Source organism: Euprymna scolopes, chromosome 19 (assembly GCF_053919585.1).
Source record: "Euprymna scolopes isolate OS-2025 chromosome 19, ASM5391958v1, whole genome shotgun sequence".
In the NCBI taxonomy this organism is placed as follows: Eukaryota; Metazoa; Mollusca; class Cephalopoda; order Sepiida; family Sepiolidae; genus Euprymna; species Euprymna scolopes.
The window spans coordinates 86,035,585-86,058,107 of NC_136500.1; the positions used below are offsets into that span (position 1 = coordinate 86,035,585).

The following is a 22,523-nucleotide window of genomic DNA, read 5'->3' on the forward strand; positions in this document are numbered from 1 at the left end:
TCTTGCCAAATAATTTGTATTCGTATGTATTTCTATATATATGGTTTATGTGAATTATACATATTTATGTGTGCATATATATATGTGTGTGTGCATTGTTGTATATTAGTATATGACTGTGTGCATATATTTGTGTATTTTTTGTATGTATGTGTATACATAAAATTATATATATATATATATGTATATTTGTATGTCTGTTGGTTCTCTGTGGGTATATACATATGTATTTTATTATTTTTAATTTTGTTACTATCTACCTGTGTGTCGCTAACTTTTGAGTATTTTGTTGATTTAATTACTTCTTTTGCCTGAATATATTTATATATTTATATGTAAGTGTACTTGTTCCTATGTTTTTAGTAATATTGTCTTGAATGTATTAATTTGTGATTTAATATGACTTTATATTCATACTTAACTAGCTTAAACTTTCAACTAGTGGTGGGACGATTAATCGGAATCGTTAATCGTAAGAATCGTGTATTTTGGGAGGTATCATAATCGGAATCGCATCGTTAAAAAATACCTTAATTTTCCGATTCCTTCATTACGATTCTTTTAGTCTGATGTTGAAAAAAAGAAAAAAAAATTCCTGATATTTCTAACCGCAAGAGAGAAATGTAGCATGTTATAAAAAGAAACCAAAGAAATTCATTATTAACGCGGCAATGCTTAGTGCCCCCTCCCTTACAAGGTTCATTCATTCAGATCTATTGTAATCAAAACTACAAAAGAGTTAACTTGAAAAGAAGTATGCAAGGCTCTACATTGCGAGTAAAAATAAAAAAATATGCCTATCTTTTTGGCGCTTTTTTTTTTTACTGACAAATCTTCTAATAGTGAATGAAAATGCTTTTTCAACTTATATTTTCTTAAAATAAAACGAGCAAAGTCAAATTATTTAAACAGTAAAAGGTTTAATAGAACAATATACTTTTTTTTTCTTTTTTTAAAAGAAGGCTTTTGAAAGAAATATCTCTAAAATGAAATTGATCACGTATTATTTCGCAAAGTTTTGACAGTAGTCGGCTTCTTTTGAAGTTTCAAAAAAATCGACCCCATACCTATCTCTTCCAAACCTAAAGTTATTAAATAACCCCTTCGTTAATTTAAGGGTAATTAATTCAATTCAGTCAAGTTTTTTTTTTTAATTTCATTGAAATAAAATTCATTATTTTTTTTTTTTTTTTTCTCCAGAAAGATAAAACCCTGAATTTGATTATATTAAAAGTAGAATAATATAATCTTTTTTCTAGAATTTTAAATTGAAAATTAAAAGTGTTTTGCGCAGTTTTTGCCGAACGAAAAAGAAATTAATATATATATTTTTAAAAGGTTTTGTAATCAATTAATTTTTATGTCTAAATAATATTTACGATTAATTAAATAATTTCATTTTAAAAAGTATTTATAAATAGAATTTTACTTAAGACTTATAGTTTAGCAATATTGAACCGCATCAACCATGTGTGAATTGAACACAGTCAACCAAAAAAAAAATTCAAAAGAAAATGCATATTTGCATTTCATTATGTAAACTTTTATACATTGGTTTCAAAAATTAAATTCTATAAGTTTTTTTTTTGTTAACTACCGGTTGGTACAATTTACCGCCCCATCCCTTTATATTTTTTTCTTTTTGTCTTTTTTAGCGGATTATTTTCAATTAATTATCCAAATAAGTGACTAGCTTTAAAACAAAATTTAATAGTAAATTATTTGTTTACAGATAAACTGAATTTTCTAATATGGCCCAAAGTCCAAAAAAAGTCTTGCATAGAAACTGTTTGAAGTTGATGAAGATGATGAGTTGAAAGCCATTTGCAAAGTCTGTCAAATTAAAATATTGCGAGGAATAAAACCATCTAACATGACCACAACCAACATGTTAAAACATTTAACTATGAAGCATCCAAATAAATTGGAGGAGCAAAATAAAAAAGAAAAGGAACAAAAAATTACCAACTAGTCACTCAGAGCAGTTTTATTAGTGAGGGTCGAAATCGCAGTGTCTTTTTTTTTGCCTACGCCACCATCTAGGTGTCACCAATTTTTTTAACCCTCCTTAACTTCAAAGAGTAAATACAATATATACAACTAAAAAAATAATTTTTAAAAATGCTGATTCTATTCATGAAAAATTCTTTTAACTAGAAATTAAAACTTAGGTAAAGATAGCTGACTGACAGCAACAGGAGCACTGGTTAACTACTGAACCACGTGGAAAGGTGTGGGGGGAGGAAAAAAGGAAATTAAATGATGATAATAAATTATGATAACAGTCTTTGAAAGGCACTAAACTCCTAAAATTTACTTCTTTAAAATTTTAGGCGGCACTCCCCGGCGATTTTAAAGCACTCTCTCTCTCTCAAAAAAAAAAAAAAAGATTTAATTTTTAAGTTTGGGAAAGATATATTTATTATAACCGAATTCCTGTATGAAGACTGGATCTACTTTATTGGACGTTAATATATATATATCTAAAGTAATGGCAGAAACACTAGAGGATGACCTCCAGTCAGTAGTGGAATGGGGACAAAAATGGATGGTAACGTTCAATGCCACCAAGACAAAACTGGTTTCATTCAATAATTACAAGAAACCTTCTCTACCACCTATAGCAATGGCCAACAACTCTTTATCTGAGAGTACGTCTTTCAAGCTCCTTGGCCTAACGTTCACAGGAAACATGAGTTGGAACAATTACATCGAGGGCATTGCCAGGGCCGCTTGCGAGGAAGATGGGCTCTCTCTACCGTGCTAGAAAACTTCTAACACCCGAAAGTATCCTGTACCTCTATAAGGCCACTATTCGCCCATGTATGGAGTATTGCTGTCATATTTGGGCCGGTGCATCGGCTACTAGTCTCTTGCTCCTTGACAGGGTTCAAAAGAGAGTCGCAAATCTGATAGGCCCTAAACTGGCATCAAAACTTCAGCCTCTGTCCCATCGTCGAAACGTTGCATCCCTCTGCCTGTTCTACAAGTATTATAATGGTGAATGCTCTGAAGAACTGCAAGCACTTGTGCCCCCACGACGTTAACACCCTCGACAGACCCGACAAGCTGCAAAATCCCACCCCAACACTGTAGAGATCCCTAGATGTAAAAGATCTTTCTACTCCAGTAGTTTCTTCCCCAGAACTGCTAGACTTTGGAATTCCATTCCAGGTCACTGCTTCCCCAACTGTACTGACATGCATAAGTTCAAGTGCAACGTGAACCAACTTCTCGCTGCCCTAATCCCTACATAGTACCCCAGTAGATGTTTCCCCTGATAGTAGCCCCCTACATTAAAGTGGCAATGTGTCTTGTTTGGGGTGAAAATGTAAAAAAAAAAAAAAAAAAAAAAAAAAAAATTGTGAGATAAGTAATTTTTCAATGTTTCATTTAGTATAAAGGGCTTAATTAATTGTAAACGTATGTTTGAACTGCGTTGATATTACTCGTGGACGTATGTGAGATGATAAATATGTTGGTTGGATACATTCGCTGTCTTTTTTGACATGTTCATTTCTAACGCTTAGATTGTATTTTCTGTTTGTATTTGTAATAACGTGTCTCGTTACTGAATTGAATAATTGTTCATAAATTGGTTGACACGCAGATCTTTTTCTATATACTGTCAACTTTTTTAAGATTCCCTTCCTATTAATTCTTACTTTCTTTCTTTAACTATATCTCATCATTCTTTCTTTTCCCTTCTAGTCCTTATTCTCTTTATAATAACCATTTATATCTTTTTTCATTTTCTTCTCCATATTATATATATATTTTTTTCTCTCTATTTTCTCTCTCTATTTATTTTCTCTCTCTATTTCTTTGTTTCTCTTCTTAATCATTCTCTCTCCATTATAATCTTTTAACTTTATTTAAATTGCCCCTCCCTCTTTACATCTTATAATTAAAGTTCTGTGTTTTAAGTTTTTTTAACTCCAACTTTAAAGAGTTCCTACTTAAAATAAAATTCCATTATTCATTGAACTTTTGAATAGTCAAGTCGCTGCCTGATGATATCTGTTGTTTGATTGAAACAAGTGGCTATTTGTAGCAGCGGGATGTGAGCATGTTTATATAACAATAAACAAATATATATATGTATAAAAGATTTTAAAAAATTTTCACAATTTTGAAAAACACTTTGTGAATTATTATCATTTCTTAGCTTTCTGATTGGGATCAAATTGTATCTTTTTTACAGAGAGTATATATATATATATATATATATATATATATATATATATATATATATATATATATATATAAACCGGCTTGATTTTGGAAATCTTAAGTAAGATGACACCTGATGTGAATGTAGTATTATGGTAACTGGGAACTCTAGCTAGGAATAGCTTAGACAAATCAAAGATACAGTGATAAGGATTACTATAGATCCCACTCTCCACGTCTTTGATTGACATTATACCTAATTTTGTTTTGTTAACATCTGTTTGCAAAATAAAATATATAAATCAAAGTGTAGTATCTGTTCTGTCCGTGGTTGGAGGTGAAAGTCTTTTTTATTCAGGGAATTCTTATTTTTGTTGCATCTACAGTTCCTCTTCTTAGGATGCTGAATATTCTCCAAAAAAAGAAATGGCCTTGTGTCTAACTTTGTCCTTGCGGGAGGGAAAATAGAGAGCATAATTTTGAATGCTTACATGATGCAAATTGAAGTAATTAGCAAGGAAAGGTAACTCTGCTCAGATTAAATCCTTTCTTAGTATTCTGCACCCTATAATAAAGTGTGTTTTTTGTATGTGTGCATGTATGGATGTGTCCCGGGACAAAAAACTTATCTGCAAAGCTAGGAAAAAAAAAAACATTTGATTAAAACAAAATTGCCTGATAAATACATTTCAAAATTTAGGGAAATTAAAAAAGCAAATACCCTGCCTTCAATTTATTTCCTTAATGAAACATTTTTTTCTGTTTTCTATATCAATTTATGCATTTATTTTATTTATTTTTTTTTCTTTAAAATTTTAACAAATTTGAGACATTAACTTTCTCTTATTTTACTTTTTAAGTTCACTTATATGAATATTAGCATGAAAACTAATTTTTTGCGGAAACTATACACTCCTTCAAAATTACAGTGAAGAATTAAAATATATTGACCAGGTTTTTATTTATCATTTCAACAAGACAAGACATTAAATGCTCTGCACATAAAAACTAAAAAGCCAGCTATCAATAAAATTAATAAGTGAAAACATAAAATACTTTTCATATTGATAATAACTAAATACTACAATGAATCAGATGGTTCCTGATTAAATGAACACTAAGCATTTTAAAATATGCTCTTTAGTTGATACCTACCACAAACAATGACACTGAAAGTACTGTTGATACCTACCAGGCGCAATGAGTACAGCAAATACATTTGCCAGTTCTAGTCCGAACCTCTAAAATTAATAAGCAATTTAGAAAAAAGCAAAGTAATGACATGCAGATACAAGTTATCTGTGGCATTTAGTTAAGTGCGCGCCATCTGTGGCATTTAGTTAAGTGCGCGCCATCTGTGGCGTTTAGTTAAGTGCGCACCATCTGTGGCGTTTAGTTAAGTGCGCACCATCTGTGGCGTTTAGTTAAGTGCGCGCCATCTGTGGCGTTTAGTTAAGTGCGCGCCATCTGTGGCGTTTAGTTAAGTGCGCGCCATCTGTGGCGTTTAGTTAAGTGCGCGCCATCTGTGGCGTTTAGTTAAGTGCGCGCCATCTGTGGCGTTTAGTTAAGTGCGCGCCATCAGCGGCGTTTAGTTAAGTGCGCGCCATCAGCGGCGTTTAGTTAAGTGCGCGCCATCAGCGGCGTTTAGTTAAGTGCGCGCCATCAGCGGCGTTTAGTTAAGTGCGCGCCATCAGCGGCGTTTAGTTAAGTGCGCGCCATCAGCGGCGTTTAGTTAAGTGCGCGCCATCAGCGGCGTTTAGTTAAGTGCGCGCCATCAGCGGCGTTTAGTTAAGTGCGCGCCATCAGCGGCGTTTAGTTAAGTGCGCGCCATCAGCGGCGTTTAGTTAAGTGCGCGCCATCAGCGGCGTTTAGTTAAGTGCGCGCCATCAGCGGCGTTTAGTTAAGTGCGCGCCATCAGCGGCGTTTAGTTAAGTGCGCGCCATCAGCGGCGTTTAGTTAAGTGCGCGCCATCAGCGGCGTTTAGTTAAGTGCGCGCCATCAGCGACGTTTAGTTAAGTGCGCGCCATCAGCGGCGTTTAGTTAAGTGCGCGCCATCAGCGGCGTTTAGTTAAGTGCGCGCCATCAGCGGCGTTTAGTTAAGTGCGCACCATCAGCGGCGTTTAATGAAAATCTTGTGTATGTGTTTTTATGTCTGTATGTATATTTATATGCATGTGTGTTTATGTTGAATTTCTTTGTTATAAATTAATATTAACTAAAAGTTATTTCTTTCAGGATGAACAGTGATATTACGGCCATTGCATCGATGACAGCCAACCTGTTTGCATTAGCATCTGAAGTACCTGCCTCATCTTTTTGTTTACCTAATAGTTTATTTGAACTTTCAGGTTGGTTTTCTTCTTGGTTGCATTTCATTGTTTTAATCTCCCTAACAAGAAACAATAATTTGATCGAAGCTGCTTTACTTTTGTGTATGACTTAAAAACTAAAACTAAATGAACAAGATTAAGAAATCGTATAAGACGTGTTTGAATTTGCATGTAGGATGATTGTCGAATATAAAAGGTATTGCGAATGTTTAACGAGGCTGGACCCTCTGCTTCACTTATTGCTTCGAAATTATCAACCTGCATTTTTTTTAAACCCTTTTGCTAGAAATGTAAGAATATATATCTAACAATCATCTAACTAATCCATAACTTTGTTAGATTAGCCCCCCCCCTCCTCCCAATCCTTGGGTTGGTATTTATTCTAGTACATACATGAGTCACCAAACTATGTCTCTGGCTCATAAGCCACGTTTATGTTCCTGGATATCCGAGTTCAGAACATAAGAAACAGATAGAAAGGCATTATCAAGATTTATTACATATCCTGGAAAATGTCACTGATGATGGATTTTCTGAAGTCCGAAATTAATAAGATTTATTTCAATTACAAAAAGAAAAAACACAAAGATGTCAAAAGAACAAAAGAAAAAAAAAAATCGAATTTTTTTTTGTCGTTTAATAAAATTTTTTCACCTTCAAGTAATTTTTAAAGCAGTTTATCTGTTCATTTAAAATTTTTAATTTTGTAAATTGTGCTTTAAGAGCTTCTGCCAATTAAAATTTTATTTATTTCATTGGCAGACTAAAAGTAATACAGCCTTATTTCATTGGCAGACTAAAAGTAATACAGCCTTATTTCATCGGCAGACTAAAAGTAATACAGCCTTATTTCATTGGCAGACTAAAAGTAATACAGCCTTATTTCATTGGCAGACTAAAAGTAATACAGCATTATTTCATTGGCAGACTAAAAGTAATACAGCCTTATTTCATTGGCAGACTAAAAGTAATACAGCCTTATTTCATTGGCAGACTAAAAGTAATACAGCCTTATTTCATTGGCAGACTAAAAGTAATACAGCCTTATTTCATTGGCAGACTAAAAGTAATACAGCCTTATTTCATTGGCAGACTAAAAGTAATACAGCCTTATTTCATTGGCAGACTAAAAGTAATACAGCCTTATTTCATTGGCAGACTAAAAGTAATACAGCCTTATTTCATTGGCAGACTAAAAGTAATACAGCCTTATTTCATTGGCAGACTAAAAGTAATACAGCCTTATTTCATTGGCAGACTAAAAGTAATACAGCCTTATTTCATTGGCAGACTAAAAGTAATACAGCCTTATTTCATTGGCAGACTAAAAGTAATACAGCCTTATTTCATTGGCAGACTAAAAGTAATACAGCCTTATTTCATTGGCAAACTAAAAGTAATACAGCCTTATTTCATTGGCAGACTAAAAGTAATACAGCCTTATTTCATTGGCAGACTAAAAGTAATACAGCCTTATTTCATTGGCAGACTAAAAGTAATACAGCCTTATTTCATTGGCAGACTAAAAGCAATACAGCCTTATTTCATTGGCAGACTAAAAGCAATACAGCCTTATTTCATTGGCAGACTAAAAGCAATACAGCCTTATTTCATTGGCAGACTAAAAGTAATACAGCCTTATTTCATTGGCAGACTAAAAGTAATACAGCCTTATTTCATTGGCAGACTAAAAGTAATACAGCCTTATTTCATTGGCAGACTAAAAGCAATACAGCATTATTTCATTGGAAGACTAAAAGTAATACAGCATTATTTCATTGGAAGACTAAAAGTAATACAGCCTTATTTCATTGGCAGACTAAAAGTAATACAGCCTTATTTCATTGGCAGACTAAAAGTAATACAGCCTTATTTCATTGGCAGACTAAAAGTAATACAGCCTTATTTCATTGGCAGACTAAAAGTAATACAGCCTTATTTCATTGGCAGACTAAAAGTAATACAGCCTTATTTCATTGGCAGACTAAAAGTAATACAGCCTTATTTCATTGGCAGACTAAAAGTAATACAGCCTTATTTCATTGGCAGACTAAAAGTAATACAGCCTTATTTCATTGGCAGACTAAAAGTAATACAGCCTTATTTCATTGGCAGACTAAAAGTAATACAGCCTTATTTCATTGGCAGACTAAAAGTAATACAGCCTTATTTCATTGGCAGACTAAAAGTAATACAGCCTTATTTCATTGGCAGACTAAAAGTAATACAGCCTTATTTCATTGGCAGACTAAAAGTAATACAGCCTTATTTCATTGGCAGACTAAAAGTAATACAGCCTTATTTCATTGGCAGACTAAAAGTAATACAGCCTTATTTCATTGGCAGACTAAAAGTAATACAGCCTTATTTCATTGGCAGACTAAAAGTAATACAGCCTTATTTCATTGGCAGACTAAAAGTAATACAGCCTTATTTCATTGGCAGACTAAAAGTAATACAGCCTTATTTCATTGGCAGACTAAAAGTAATACAGCCTTATTTCATTGGCAGACTAAAAGTAATACAGCCTTATTTCATTGGCAGACTAAAAGTAATACAGCCTTATTTCATTGGCAGACTAAAAGTAATACAGCCTTATTTCATTGGCAGACTAAAAGTAATACAGCCTTATTTCATTGGCAGACTAAAAGTAATACAGCCTTATTTCATTGGCAGACTAAAAGTAATACAGCCTTATTTCATTGGCAGACTAAAAGTAATACAGCCTTATTTCATTGGCAGACTAAAAGTAATACAGCCTTATTTCATTGGCAGACTAAAAGTAATACAGCCTTATTTCATTGGCAGACTAAAAGTAATACAGCCTTATTTCATTGGCAGACTAAAAGTAATACAGCCTTATTTCATTGGCAGACTAAAAGTAATACAGCCTTATTTCATTGGCAGACTAAAAGTAATACAGCCTTATTTCATTGGCAGACTAAAAGTAATACAGCCTTATTTCATTGGCAGACTAAAAGTAATACAGCCTTATTTCATTGGCAGACTAAAAGTAATACAGCCTTATTTCATTGGCAGACTAAAAGTAATACAGCCTTATTTCATTGGCAGACTAAAAGTAATACAGCCTTATTTCATTGGCAGACTAAAAGTAATACAGCCTTATTTCATTGGCAGACTAAAAGTAATACAGCCTTATTTCATTGGCAGACTAAAAGTAATACAGCCTTATTTCATTGGCAGACTAAAAGTAATACAGCCTTATTTCATTGGCAGACTAAAAGTAATACAGCCTTATTTCATTGGCAGACTAAAAGTAATACAGCCTTATTTCATTGGCAGACTAAAAGTAATACAGCCTTATTTCATTGGCAGACTAAAAGTAATACAGCCTTATTTCATTGGCAGACTAAAAGTAATACAGCCTTATTTCATTGGCAGACTAAAAGTAATACAGCCTTATTTCATTGGCAGACTAAAAGTAATACAGCCTTATTTCATTGGCAGACTAAAAGTAATACAGCCTTATTTCATTGGCAGACTAAAAGTAATACAGCCTTATTTCATTGGCAGACTAAAAGTAATACAGCCTTATTTCATTGGCAGACTAAAAGTAATACAGCCTTATTTCATTGGCAGACTAAAAGTAATACAGCCTTATTTCATTGGCAGACTAAAAGTAATACAGCCTTATTTCATTGGCAGACTAAAAGTAATACAGCCTTATTTCATTGGCAGACTAAAAGTAATACAGCCTTATTTCATTGGCAGACTAAAAGTAATACAGCCTTATTTCATTGGCAGACTAAAAGTAATACAGCCTTATTTCATTGGCAGACTAAAAGTAATACAGCCTTATTTCATTGGCAGACTAAAAGTAATACAGCCTTATTTCATTGGCAGACTAAAAGTAATACAGCCTTATTTCATTGGCAGACTAAAAGTAATACAGCCTTATTTCATTGGCAGACTAAAAGTAATACAGCCTTATTTCATTGGCAGACTAAAAGTAATACAGCCTTATTTCATTGGCAGACTAAAAGTAATACAGCCTTATTTCATTGGCAGACTAAAAGTAATACAGCCTTATTTCATTGGCAGACTAAAAGTAATACAGCCTTATTTCATTGGCAGACTAAAAGTAATACAGCCTTATTTCATTGGCAGACTAAAAGTAATACAGCCTTATTTCATTGGCAGACTAAAAGTAATACAGCCTTATTTCATTGGCAGACTAAAAGTAATACAGCCTTATTTCATTGGCAGACTAAAAGTAATACAGCCTTATTTCATTGGCAGACTAAAAGTAATACAGCCTTATTTCATTGGCAGACTAAAAGTAATACAGCCTTATTTCATTGGCAGACTAAAAGTAATACAGCCTTATTTCATTGGCAGACTAAAAGTAATACAGCCTTATTTCATTGGCAGACTAAAAGTAATACAGCCTTATTTCATTGGCAGACTAAAAGTAATACAGCCTTATTTCATTGGCAGACTAAAAGTAATACAGCCTTATTTCATTGGCAGACTAAAAGTAATACAGCCTTATTTCATTGGCAGACTAAAAGTAATACAGCCTTATTTCATTGGCAGACTAAAAGGATTACAGCCTTATTTCATTGGCAGACTAAAAGTAATACAGCATTATTTCATTGGAAGACTAAAAGTAATACAGCCTTATTTCATTGGCAGACTAAAAGTAATACAGCCTTATTTCATTGGCAGACTAAAAGCAATACAGCATTATTTCATTGGCAGACTAAAAGCAATACAGCATTATTTCATTGGAAGACTAAAAGTAATACAGCATTATTTCATTGGAAGACTAAAAGTAATACAGCCTTATTTCATTGGCAGACTAAAAGTAATACAGCCTTATTTCATTGGCAGACTAAAAGTAATACAGCCTTATTTCATTGGCAGACTAAAAGTAATACAGCCTTATTTCATTGGCAGACTAAAAGTAATACAGCCTTATTTCATTGGCAGACTAAAAGTAATACAGCCTTATTTCATTGGCAGACTAAAAGTAATACAGCCTTATTTCATTGGCAGACTAAAAGTAATACAGCCTTATTTCATTGGCAGACTAAAAGTAATACAGCCTTATTTCATTGGCAGACTAAAAGTAATACAGCCTTATTTCATTGGCAGACTAAAAGTAATACAGCCTTATTTCATTGGCAGACTAAAAGTAATACAGCCTTATTTCATTGGCAGACTAAAAGTAATACAGCCTTATTTCATTGGCAGACTAAAAGTAATACAGCCTTATTTCATTGGCAGACTAAAAGTAATACAGCCTTATTTCATTGGCAGACTAAAAGTAATACAGCCTTATTTCATTGGCAGACTAAAAGTAATACAGCCTTATTTCATTGGCAGACTAAAAGTAATACAGCCTTATTTCATTGGCAGACTAAAAGTAATACAGCCTTATTTCATTGGCAGACTAAAAGTAATACAGCCTTATTTCATTGGCAGACTAAAAGTAATACAGCCTTATTTCATTGGCAGACTAAAAGTAATACAGCCTTATTTCATTGGCAGACTAAAAGTAATACAGCCTTATTTCATTGGCAGACTAAAAGTAATACAGCCTTATTTCATTGGCAGACTAAAAGTAATACAGCCTTATTTCATTGGCAGACTAAAAGTAATACAGCCTTATTTCATTGGCAGACTAAAAGTAATACAGCCTTATTTCATTGGCAGACTAAAAGTAATACAGCCTTATTTCATTGGCAGACTAAAAGTAATACAGCCTTATTTCATTGGCAGACTAAAAGTAATACAGCCTTATTTCATTGGCAGACTAAAAGTAATACAGCCTTATTTCATTGGCAGACTAAAAGTAATACAGCCTTATTTCATTGGCAGACTAAAAGTAATACAGCCTTATTTCATTGGCAGACTAAAAGTAATACAGCCTTATTTCATTGGCAGACTAAAAGTAATACAGCCTTATTTCATTGGCAGACTAAAAGTAATACAGCCTTATTTCATTGGCAGACTAAAAGTAATACAGCCTTATTTCATTGGCAGACTAAAAGTAATACAGCCTTATTTCATTGGCAGACTAAAAGTAATACAGCCTTATTTCATTGGCAGACTAAAAGTAATACAGCCTTATTTCATTGGCAGACTAAAAGTAATACAGCCTTATTTCATTGGCAGACTAAAAGTAATACAGCCTTATTTCATTGGCAGACTAAAAGTAATACAGCCTTATTTCATTGGCAGACTAAAAGTAATACAGCCTTATTTCATTGGCAGACTAAAAGTAATACAGCCTTATTTCATTGGCAGACTAAAAGTAATACAGCCTTATTTCATTGGCAGACTAAAAGTAATACAGCCTTATTTCATTGGCAGACTAAAAGTAATACAGCCTTATTTCATTGGCAGACTAAAAGTAATACAGCCTTATTTCATTGGCAGACTAAAAGTAATACAGCCTTATTTCATTGGCAGACTAAAAGTAATACAGCCTTATTTCATTGGCAGACTAAAAGTAATACAGCCTTATTTCATTGGCAGACTAAAAGTAATACAGCCTTATTTCATTGGCAGACTAAAAGTAATACAGCCTTATTTCATTGGCAGACTAAAAGTAATACAGCCTTATTTCATTGGCAGACTAAAAGTAATACAGCCTTATTTCATTGGCAGACTAAAAGTAATACAGCCTTATTTCATTGGCAGACTAAAAGTAATACAGCCTTATTTCATTGGCAGACTAAAAGTAATACAGCCTTATTTCATTGGCAGACTAAAAGCAATACAGCATTATTTCATTGGCAGACTAAAAGCAATACAGCATTATTTCATTGGCAGACTAAAAGCAATACAGCATTATTTCATTGGCAGACTAAAAGCAATACAGCCTTATTTCATTGGCAGACTAAAAGTAATACAGCCTTATTTCATTGGCAGACTAAAAGTAATACAGCCTTATTTCATTGGCAGACTAAAAGTAATACAGCCTTATTTCATTGGCAGACTAAAAGTAATACAGCCTTATTTCATTGGCAGACTAAAAGTAATACAGCCTTATTTCATTGGCAGACTAAAAGCAATACAGCATTATTTCATTGGCAGACTAAAAGCAATACAGCATTATTTCATTGGCAGACTAAAAGCAATACAGCATTATTTCATTGGCAGACTAAAAGCAATACAGCCTTATTTCATTGGCAGACTAAAAGTAATACAGCCTTATTTCATTGGCAGACTAAAAGTAATACAGCCTTATTTCATTGGCAGACTAAAAGTAATACAGCCTTATTTCATTGGCAGACTAAAAGTAATACAGCCTTATTTCATTGGCAGACTAAAAGTAATACAGCCTTATTTCATTGGCAGACTAAAAGTAATACAGCCTTATTTCATTGGCAGACTAAAAGTAATACAGCCTTATTTCATTGGCAGACTAAAAGTAATACAGCCTTATTTCATTGGCAGACTAAAAGTAATACAGCCTTATTTCATTGGCAGACTAAAAGTAATACAGCCTTATTTCATTGGCAGACTAAAAGTAATACAGATTATTTCATTGGAAGACTAAAAGTAATACAGCCTTATTTCATTGGCAGACTAAAAGTAATACAGCCTTATTTCATTGGCAGACTAAAAGTAATACAGCCTTATTTCATTGGCAGACTAAAAGTAATACTGCCTTAGGTCATTGGCAGACTAAAAGTAATACAGCCTTATTTCATTGGCAGACTAAAAGTAATACAGCCTTATTTCATTGGCAGACTAAAAGTAATACAGCCTTATTTCATTGGCAGACTAAAAGTAATACAGCCTTATTTCATTGGCAGACTAAAAGTAATACAGCCTTAGGTCATTGGCAGACTAAAAGTAATACAGCCTTATTTCATTGGCAGACTAAAAGTAATACAGCCTTATTTCATTGGCAGACTAAAAGTAATACAGCCTTATTTCATTGGCAGACTAAAAGTAATACAGCCTTATTTCATTGGCAGACTAAAAGTAATACAGCCTTATTTCATTGGCAGACTAAAAGTAATACAGCCTTATTTCATTGGCAGACTAAAAGTAATACAGCCTTATTTCATTGGCAGACTAAAAGTAATACAGCCTTATTTCATTGGCAGACTAAAAGTAATACAGCCTTATTTCATTGGCAGACTAAAAGTAATACAGCCTTATTTCATTGGCAGACTAAAAGTAATACAGCCTTATTTCATTGGCAGACTAAAAGTAATACAGCCTTATTTCATTGGCAGACTAAAAGTAATACAGCCTTATTTCATTGGCAGACTAAAAGTAATACAGCATTATTTCATTGGCAGACTAAAAGTAATACAGCATTATTTCATTGGCAGACTAAAAGCAATACAGCATTATTTCATTGGCAGACTAAAAGTAATACAGCATTATTTCATTGGCAGACTAAAAGTAATACAGCATTATTTCATTGGCAGACTAAAAGTAATACAGCCTTATTTCATTGGCAGACTAAAAGTAATACAGCCTTATTTCATTGGCAGACTAAAAGTAATACAGCCTTATTTCATTGGCAGACTAAAAGTAATACAGCCTTATTTCATTGGCAGACTAAAAGTAATACAGCCTTATTTCATTGGCAGACTAAAAGTAATACAGCCTTATTTCATTGGCAGACTAAAAGTAATACAGCCTTATTTCATTGGCAGACTAAAAGTAATACAGCCTTATTTCATTGGCAGACTAAAAGTAATACAGCCTTATTTCATTGGCAGACTAAAAGTAATACAGCCTTATTTCATTGGCAGACTAAAAGTAATACAGCCTTATTTCATTGGCAGACTAAAAGTAATACAGCCTTATTTCATTGGCAGACTAAAAGTAATACAGCCTTATTTCATTGGCAGACTAAAAGTAATACAGCCTTATTTCATTGGCAGACTAAAAGTAATACAGCCTTATTTCATTGGCAGACTAAAAGTAATACAGCCTTATTTCATTGGCAGACTAAAAGTAATACAGCCTTAGGTCATTGGCAGACTAAAAGTAATACAGCCTTATTTCATTGGCAGACTAAAAGTAATACAGCCTTATTTCATTGGCAGACTAAAAGTAATACAGCCTTATTTCATTGGCAGACTAAAAGTAATACAGCCTTATTTCATTGGCAGACTAAAAGTAATACAGCCTTATTTCATTGGCAGACTAAAAGTAATACAGCCTTATTTCATTGGCAGACTAAAAGTAATACAGCCTTATTTCATTGGCAGACTAAAAGTAATACAGCCTTATTTCATTGGCAGACTAAAAGTAATACAGCCTTATTTCATTGGCAGACTAAAAGTAATACAGCCTTGTTTCATTGGCAGACTAAAAGTAATACAGCCTTGTTTCATTGGCAGACTAAAAGTAATACAGTCTTGTTTCATTGGCAGACTAAAAGCAATACAGCATTAAAGGGTTTCTGATATTATGCAATCTCATGATTCAGTTGTCATGGAAAAGCAGGTCAATTGTCTTCTGGTTCCACTCTTCTGTTTCAAGATTTTTCTTGGCTAACCAACCTTCCTACGATTTCAAACCTCTATGCTTCTGTAATGTTTAATCCAAGAAAATAAATTTAATCCAAGAAAATAAATATTCCACATAACCATACTAATGTAATTGATTCATCCTTAGGATAAGCTCTGTTTTCAGCAAACTTGATGGGTTTGGTCAGATTTCACATTACAGATATATCTCCAAATAGATTTGTCTCATCCAGCCCTCAGTCGTCTGACTGAAGTGCAAAGACAGATCCATTATTAGATGAATCTGTTTTTGCAATCAGGCAAGACAGAGCTGAGTAAGGGCTCAGCGTTTGTTGCCATATATACTGATACTCCTTATCTATCTATATATATATATATATATATATATATATATATATATACACACACACACACACGATACTCTTGACACAGCTGCTATGAACTTATTCTGGATGTAAAGTGAGACAACTCATGGTATTATCAGAAGCAACAGCTTGAACTTTTACCCAAAGTTGCCTTCATCTTTCACTAATCATATTTTAAATTTCATCAATCTGGAGTTTTGTTGACTTTAATTTTGTTTGATTGGCACAGAATGAGTGTATGTTGGTCACTAAAACAGCACCATAGTGATTGTTAATGGTGATAATTGGGTAGAATTTGATTATTCAAGGGAACAGCTCAACAAGAACATTGACTTGAAAACGACTGTTGTAATCAGTTGGAAAGCAGGCCAGTGCAATGGTTCCACAGATGGACAATTCTAGGAAAGAAGCTTTTAAAAGAAAGCTGCATTTAGATTTAGGCATAGGTAGAGAGTGAGGGAAATTGTTGATAGTTGTTGTAGTTAGAGAAATGCTTTTTATGAAAGTTTGGCAGAAGGAGACCATAAATTACAGGTCATATGAGCATTCGATAGATCATGATATAAAATAAAAATTATAGAGCAGCAATAATAAAGAAACTTAACTATAAGAGCATATAACTACAAATAATCCATAACAAAGCTTCCTATAAAATAATAATGATCTTACTATAAATGGAGAGATTGTGTCCATTTGTAATCCAAACTACATCATATGTATGAAAAAAAATTAAATCTAAAAGGTTGATGATTATTATTTAATTATATCAGCATCATTATCTTCTTCTACATCATACAGGGTTGATTTGCATCAAAACAAAGTAAATAATTTGTACGTTTGTACTATTAATTTGCATTATCTAATACATAAAGTGAAGTCAGTCTCCCCATCTGGCATCAATTGAAATGAATGGCTCTCGTCTTGGGGAGGCCTCATGTTTTGACAAGCTTCTGGGTTTGATTTTTACTCCTGATCTTAAATGGAACACATACATTAAATCCGTTGCCAAGGCCGCTGGAAAAATGGTGGGATCCTTCTATTGATCCAGTAGATATCTCGCTGCTGATGCTATTCTGTATCTATATAAGAGCCAGGTACGTCCAAAAATTGAGTACTGTTGCCATATCTGGCCAAGAGCTGCTAGAAAGGACTTATCCTGCTTTGATAGAGTTCAAAATAGACTTTGTAGCCTTGTAGGGGATGTCCTTTTCTCTTCCCTGCAACTTCTTTCTCACAGAAGAGATGTTGCGAGTTTGTCTCTGCTTTGTTATTTTCATGGCAAGTGCTCGATTGAGCTCCAATCTATGGTCCTCCCTCACCAAACTTTCACAAGAAACACTCGTCTAACAGAAAACACTATCAACAATTTACTCTACTCTTTATCTGTGCCTAAACCTAAATGTAGATTCCATGAACAAAGTTTCTTTCTTAGAACTGCACGCCTATGGAATTATCTTTCGTTTTCTAGCTGACTACAATATGGTTGTCTTCAAGTCTAATTGTAAACAAGTTTTTGATGAGCCGTTCCATATAAGTTAACAAATTTACCGAATTTCCATTACTAACAATTACTATATTGTCCAATTTCTACTGAGTGGCCTCTTGGCCTTGATAAGTGGTGATGCCTATGTTAAAAAAAAAAAAGTCTCTTTATTGTTTCTTTATAATTGGTAGCAAAAAAATCAGTATTTGATTATGGTTGGTCATTTTTTCTTATAGATCATTATGGCATGTTGTTAAAAATAAAATTTAACTTTTTCCAGAATTTACTTGGGATCAAATTTATTTTAATAAAGCTTCCATCTTTTCAATTAAAAAAAAAAAAAAAAAAAAAAAAAAAAACTAAGGGACGTAACTCTGTATTCATCTATAAAATGTTATTTCCCTTGATTGTAACAAAAATCATATTTTGGAATCCCCTCTTTCTCTTTCTATGGTTTAGTAAAAGAAAAGCAAAGCATTTTTTAATTTTTTTTTTTTTTTATTATTATTATTGCATTTTAACCCTAAACAAGGCACAGTGCCACTTTGATTTAGATGACTACTATTAGGGACAAAAATTGCAGGGATACTATGTAGGGACTTGAACAGCAAAGTGTCTGTTTAGATTGAATTTTTTCATGTCAGTACAGCCAGGGAAACGGGGGACCTGGAAGGGAATTCCAAAGTCTAATAGTCTGAGGGAAGAAACTATTAGAGTAGAAGCTTTCTGGCATCTAGAGATTTATGTAAGGTGAGATTTAGCTGCTTGTCGAGTTCGTCGGAGGTATTTATGTCAAGGGGTACAAGGGCTTGTAGTTTGTCGAGGCACCTACCATTAAAATACTTGTAAAACAGGCAGAGGGATACAACATTTCATTCATGGGACAGAGGTTGAAACCTTATTGACACTACGAACCTGTTAGGTTAGCGATTCTCCTCTGAACCCTGTCTGAGAGTGAGAGACTAGTAGCAGATGCACTGGCTCAACCATCAGGCGATGCCAGGTAAGGATAGCTATTTTATCTTCTTCACAAAGAAATGGCTGTTAACAGAGTAAATAGGGTACTTAGTTTTATGGAAGAAAAAAAGTTTATAATGAGTGATCATCCAAGGAATATATTCACATTTCATGAAAATTATTAAATATTTGTGCTTTGAAGATGAGATATCGATTGCTAAATAAATATTTATCTATATTACGCATTTTTGTGTACCTATTTGTTGGTCACTTTTAGCCTCTAAAACTGCTTGATAGAACTACAACAAATTTGACATAAAGCATCTTTTAGATTGCTGGTTATATCATATCAGTTAAAAATGTCAATACTGCTATCACTACTACTGCAGTACAATAGTTGTTCTCCCCTCCTTCTTTTGTATTGAAGAAAACATTGAAACTTATACATAATTTTAGACACAGAAAACAAGTCAACCAGCATGGTGAATCTGGTTAAGATGTTTACTTCTCTCTTACTGTGAGAAATATAACACAAAGGTGGTAGAGTGGAATTTAAAAGTCAGCACCCTTGAGGAGAATCACCTTGAACTGCAAAAGATACCCCATAAGCATTTCCTGGTAGAGGTGTCTCTGGTGATTAGCAATAAACTAATCCCTTCTCAAAGAAAGAAGGCAAAGCCTGGGTGGGTTGACCTAGAACTGTATAGAACCAGCAATATATCAGGGAAAAGGCCATTTCAGAAATGGTATAGACTCTGTTGATTTTGGTGCTAAGAGTCTGGTTAAGAATTAATAAGAGAATTGTCGTGCATGTCAAAATATGAAATGGATAACAAGAGACATACTTATAGTTCTGACTATGTTGATACGACTCTCACAATGTAAAAAAAATGATTGAGGAGGAAAGAGAACAATTTATATAACTCACAAAAGAGAAAATAAGAAACTCTGAAAAGAAACGTTTGTCTGACATGTTTTTAAAAAACTTCCATAAAATTTAATAAGAACTAGAAACCCAAATATAACTTTGTAGAAAGTAGGCATATAAGAAAATCGTCTCAACTTGACCAAGAAAAAAAAAATTGCTTTTTGAAGGTAGAGGAAAAAAATCTTGTAAAAACTGATTTTCTCTTTTGTCTTTTTTTTTTTTTTTTTTTTTTTTTGTATAAATTTAAGAACTTTGACTAAGCTTTGATTTGACTACTACCATATCCATTAATAATTGATTTTTCTTTTTAGTAATAGATTATTTCTGTAATCTTAATTCATCTTGTAATTTACTCATCAAGCCATCACCAATTGTTATCAACCACCACTTACAAGTTCCAACAGATTCATTCCGCATCCTCTGTCAGCAATATTAAAGAGATTAGCACAGCTATTGGTAAAAATTTCTGGATTTCAAAACTCAATAATCACTTGGGTTTCAAAACTGTTGATTAAAACTGCATCAAATTTGTACTCAAGAACCGTAGAAGATCAAAATTACACTATACTTAATATTAAAAATAAACATTTAGAGCCTCCAAAATACTAAGAAATATACAAAAATATATCATAAAGAACTCTTATGATACAAGATGCATCATAAAGTTAATGCAATATATTCATATTGACATTATCATCCTCCATCCATTTTTTTAAAGAAGAGTTAAAGTAATTGAAAAAATTTAATTTGATGTCACTGTTATAGAACATTAAACTTTAAAATGCTCTTTTTTGGGCCTTTTGGCTAGGATTAAAGTAATTTTTGTTTTGTCCAAAGACATTACAATTTCATAGGATTCTTATTCATGCCAAAAACTCATAAAATGGAAATGTCACCAGCTTCTACAAAAGTTTTTGGAAATATATGGAGTTAAGCAGGTCAACATCTTCAAAACCATTTATTACCTTGAATTCAAAATATTTTTTCTTGACAAAATAATGATTATAAGAATACTAAAATTGAATTTGACAACACAAGTAATAAAAACATTCGAAGAGAAAATAGAAACTAAAGAATTATTTGGTTTATATACCCATTTAACTCTTAGATTAAATCTAAAATCGACCTAAAATTCCTTTTAATCTTTTAATTCTACATTTTTTCTTAATCTGTTACATAAAATCTTTTGTTTGTACTTCCGCTTCAGAGTTCTTCATTACCTTGTCATGAGTCAAAAGGCATGAAAACCAAATATATTCTAAAACTACATCAAGTAGAATACTTAGATAAGTATTTCAATGTAAACAAAGGTAGTACTATAATAATATTGGGTCAAAATTTATGCCAGACATCCATAGAATATAAATATTTTTTGATGTGGCTGTAATATACAAGATATGTAGGATAGAACCATAGAATTTTCACGGGTCCCACTAGTACTAATAGATTCTAAAACTATCGATATGAATTGCAATTTTGGCATAAAGAATTCTTGAACACCAGCTCTAATACTAATTATGATGTTTAATCAAAGTCCCAAAAACATCGAATTTACTAAAATTCATTGTTTGTATATGTATTTTGGTTTGTAATACACAAGAAGAATGTGTTAAAAATGACCTCATCTATGCTGATTTCTTATTGGTAGGTTGAGAAATGTGTCCCAGAACCAAAATGAATGAAATCTTATGTTGACATTTCCATTTTTATTTGTTGCAGATTCTCCCAGTTCAAAATTAGGTTCTTCTGATAGCAATGGAAATGAAAACCAAGTTATTGATATTCCAGAAATGACAAATACACAAAAATTAATGAATTTAAAACGAAATCCAGAGGTAAGCCTAACACCTTTTTAATTAATTAATATTATGTTTGAGAGAAAAGTCTACACACTTGGGCCATTTATTTATTCATGAACTGGAATTAAACTATAGCTCTATACACCAATCAATAATTTCCAAAACTCCACCATGGAAATTAAAACAATCATTTCACGTCTTTGATTTGACAACTTCAAAGAACAAAGCCAACCCAATTATATTTCCAAATGAATTAAAAAAATATAAGCAAATCATTATCCCAACTCTAAGTACATCTACATTTAATATATAAAAGGCAAAATGGATGCGAGCGTTTGTGTATGTCCGCCAAAGGCTTTTTGCATCGGGGTTCTCACGTCGGTTAGATTCCGCAAGTTTTCGCATACTTCCCAGATTGTAATATCTCACATTCACAAACGACCACCCTTTCTTTTTTTTATCGGGTTAAACAAAAATCCCACCGTGGCGTCGTCTCAGGTGTTTGTTTAGCTTTTTCATATAAAGCGAAACTGTTCAAAAAAGCGGCAAAGTATTTCTTGTCCTTCAGGCCAGGATTGATGCTTCACTTAATTGGTCCTTGGACAATGTAGGGGAAACCCTTCATACTGAGATAATTACTATTTATTTGGATACTGCCAGAGTAACCCTTTTTTTTTTTGTTTTTTTTTAGGTGGGGGGGAGCTGGTTTTCCCCTACATTAAAAACAACCTTGTGTCTATTTTGCTTTTGTGGGGAAGCAAATAAATACCAAACATTTAAATCATCATATGTTCAATTGACTATGCTTAAAGCAATTAATTGACTATGCAACTTCCGCTTGTACGATGGTGACATCGTCTAACATGTTAGGATTTTTTTACCTTTTCCTCCTTCGTGTGACGGGATCGAACCTGCCTGCCTACTACTACTTTTTTTTTTTAACCTCACCTTTTCTTCCTTTGTGTTATGGCTTCCAGCCTACTACCACTTTGTAAACACCTCTCTCGACCCTGTTGTT

At 33.1% G+C, this 22,523-nt stretch overlaps 1 protein-coding gene across 2 annotated transcripts in view; it reads left to right on the forward strand.

Annotated features, from left to right (window-relative positions):
• The window catches only part of LOC145239815 (WD repeat and coiled-coil-containing protein-like), a 197,126-nt gene that overhangs the window by 137,534 nt on the left and 37,069 nt on the right, over positions 1-22,523 (forward strand). For both annotated transcript variants that reach the window (XM_080103344.1, XM_080103345.1), the window contains exons 7-8: positions 6,409-6,521; positions 21,426-21,541. In XM_080103344.1, coding sequence (XP_079959470.1) covers positions 6,409-6,521; positions 21,426-21,541 — 229 coding nt within the window. The remainder of the gene's footprint in view (positions 1-6,408; positions 6,522-21,425; positions 21,542-22,523) is intronic.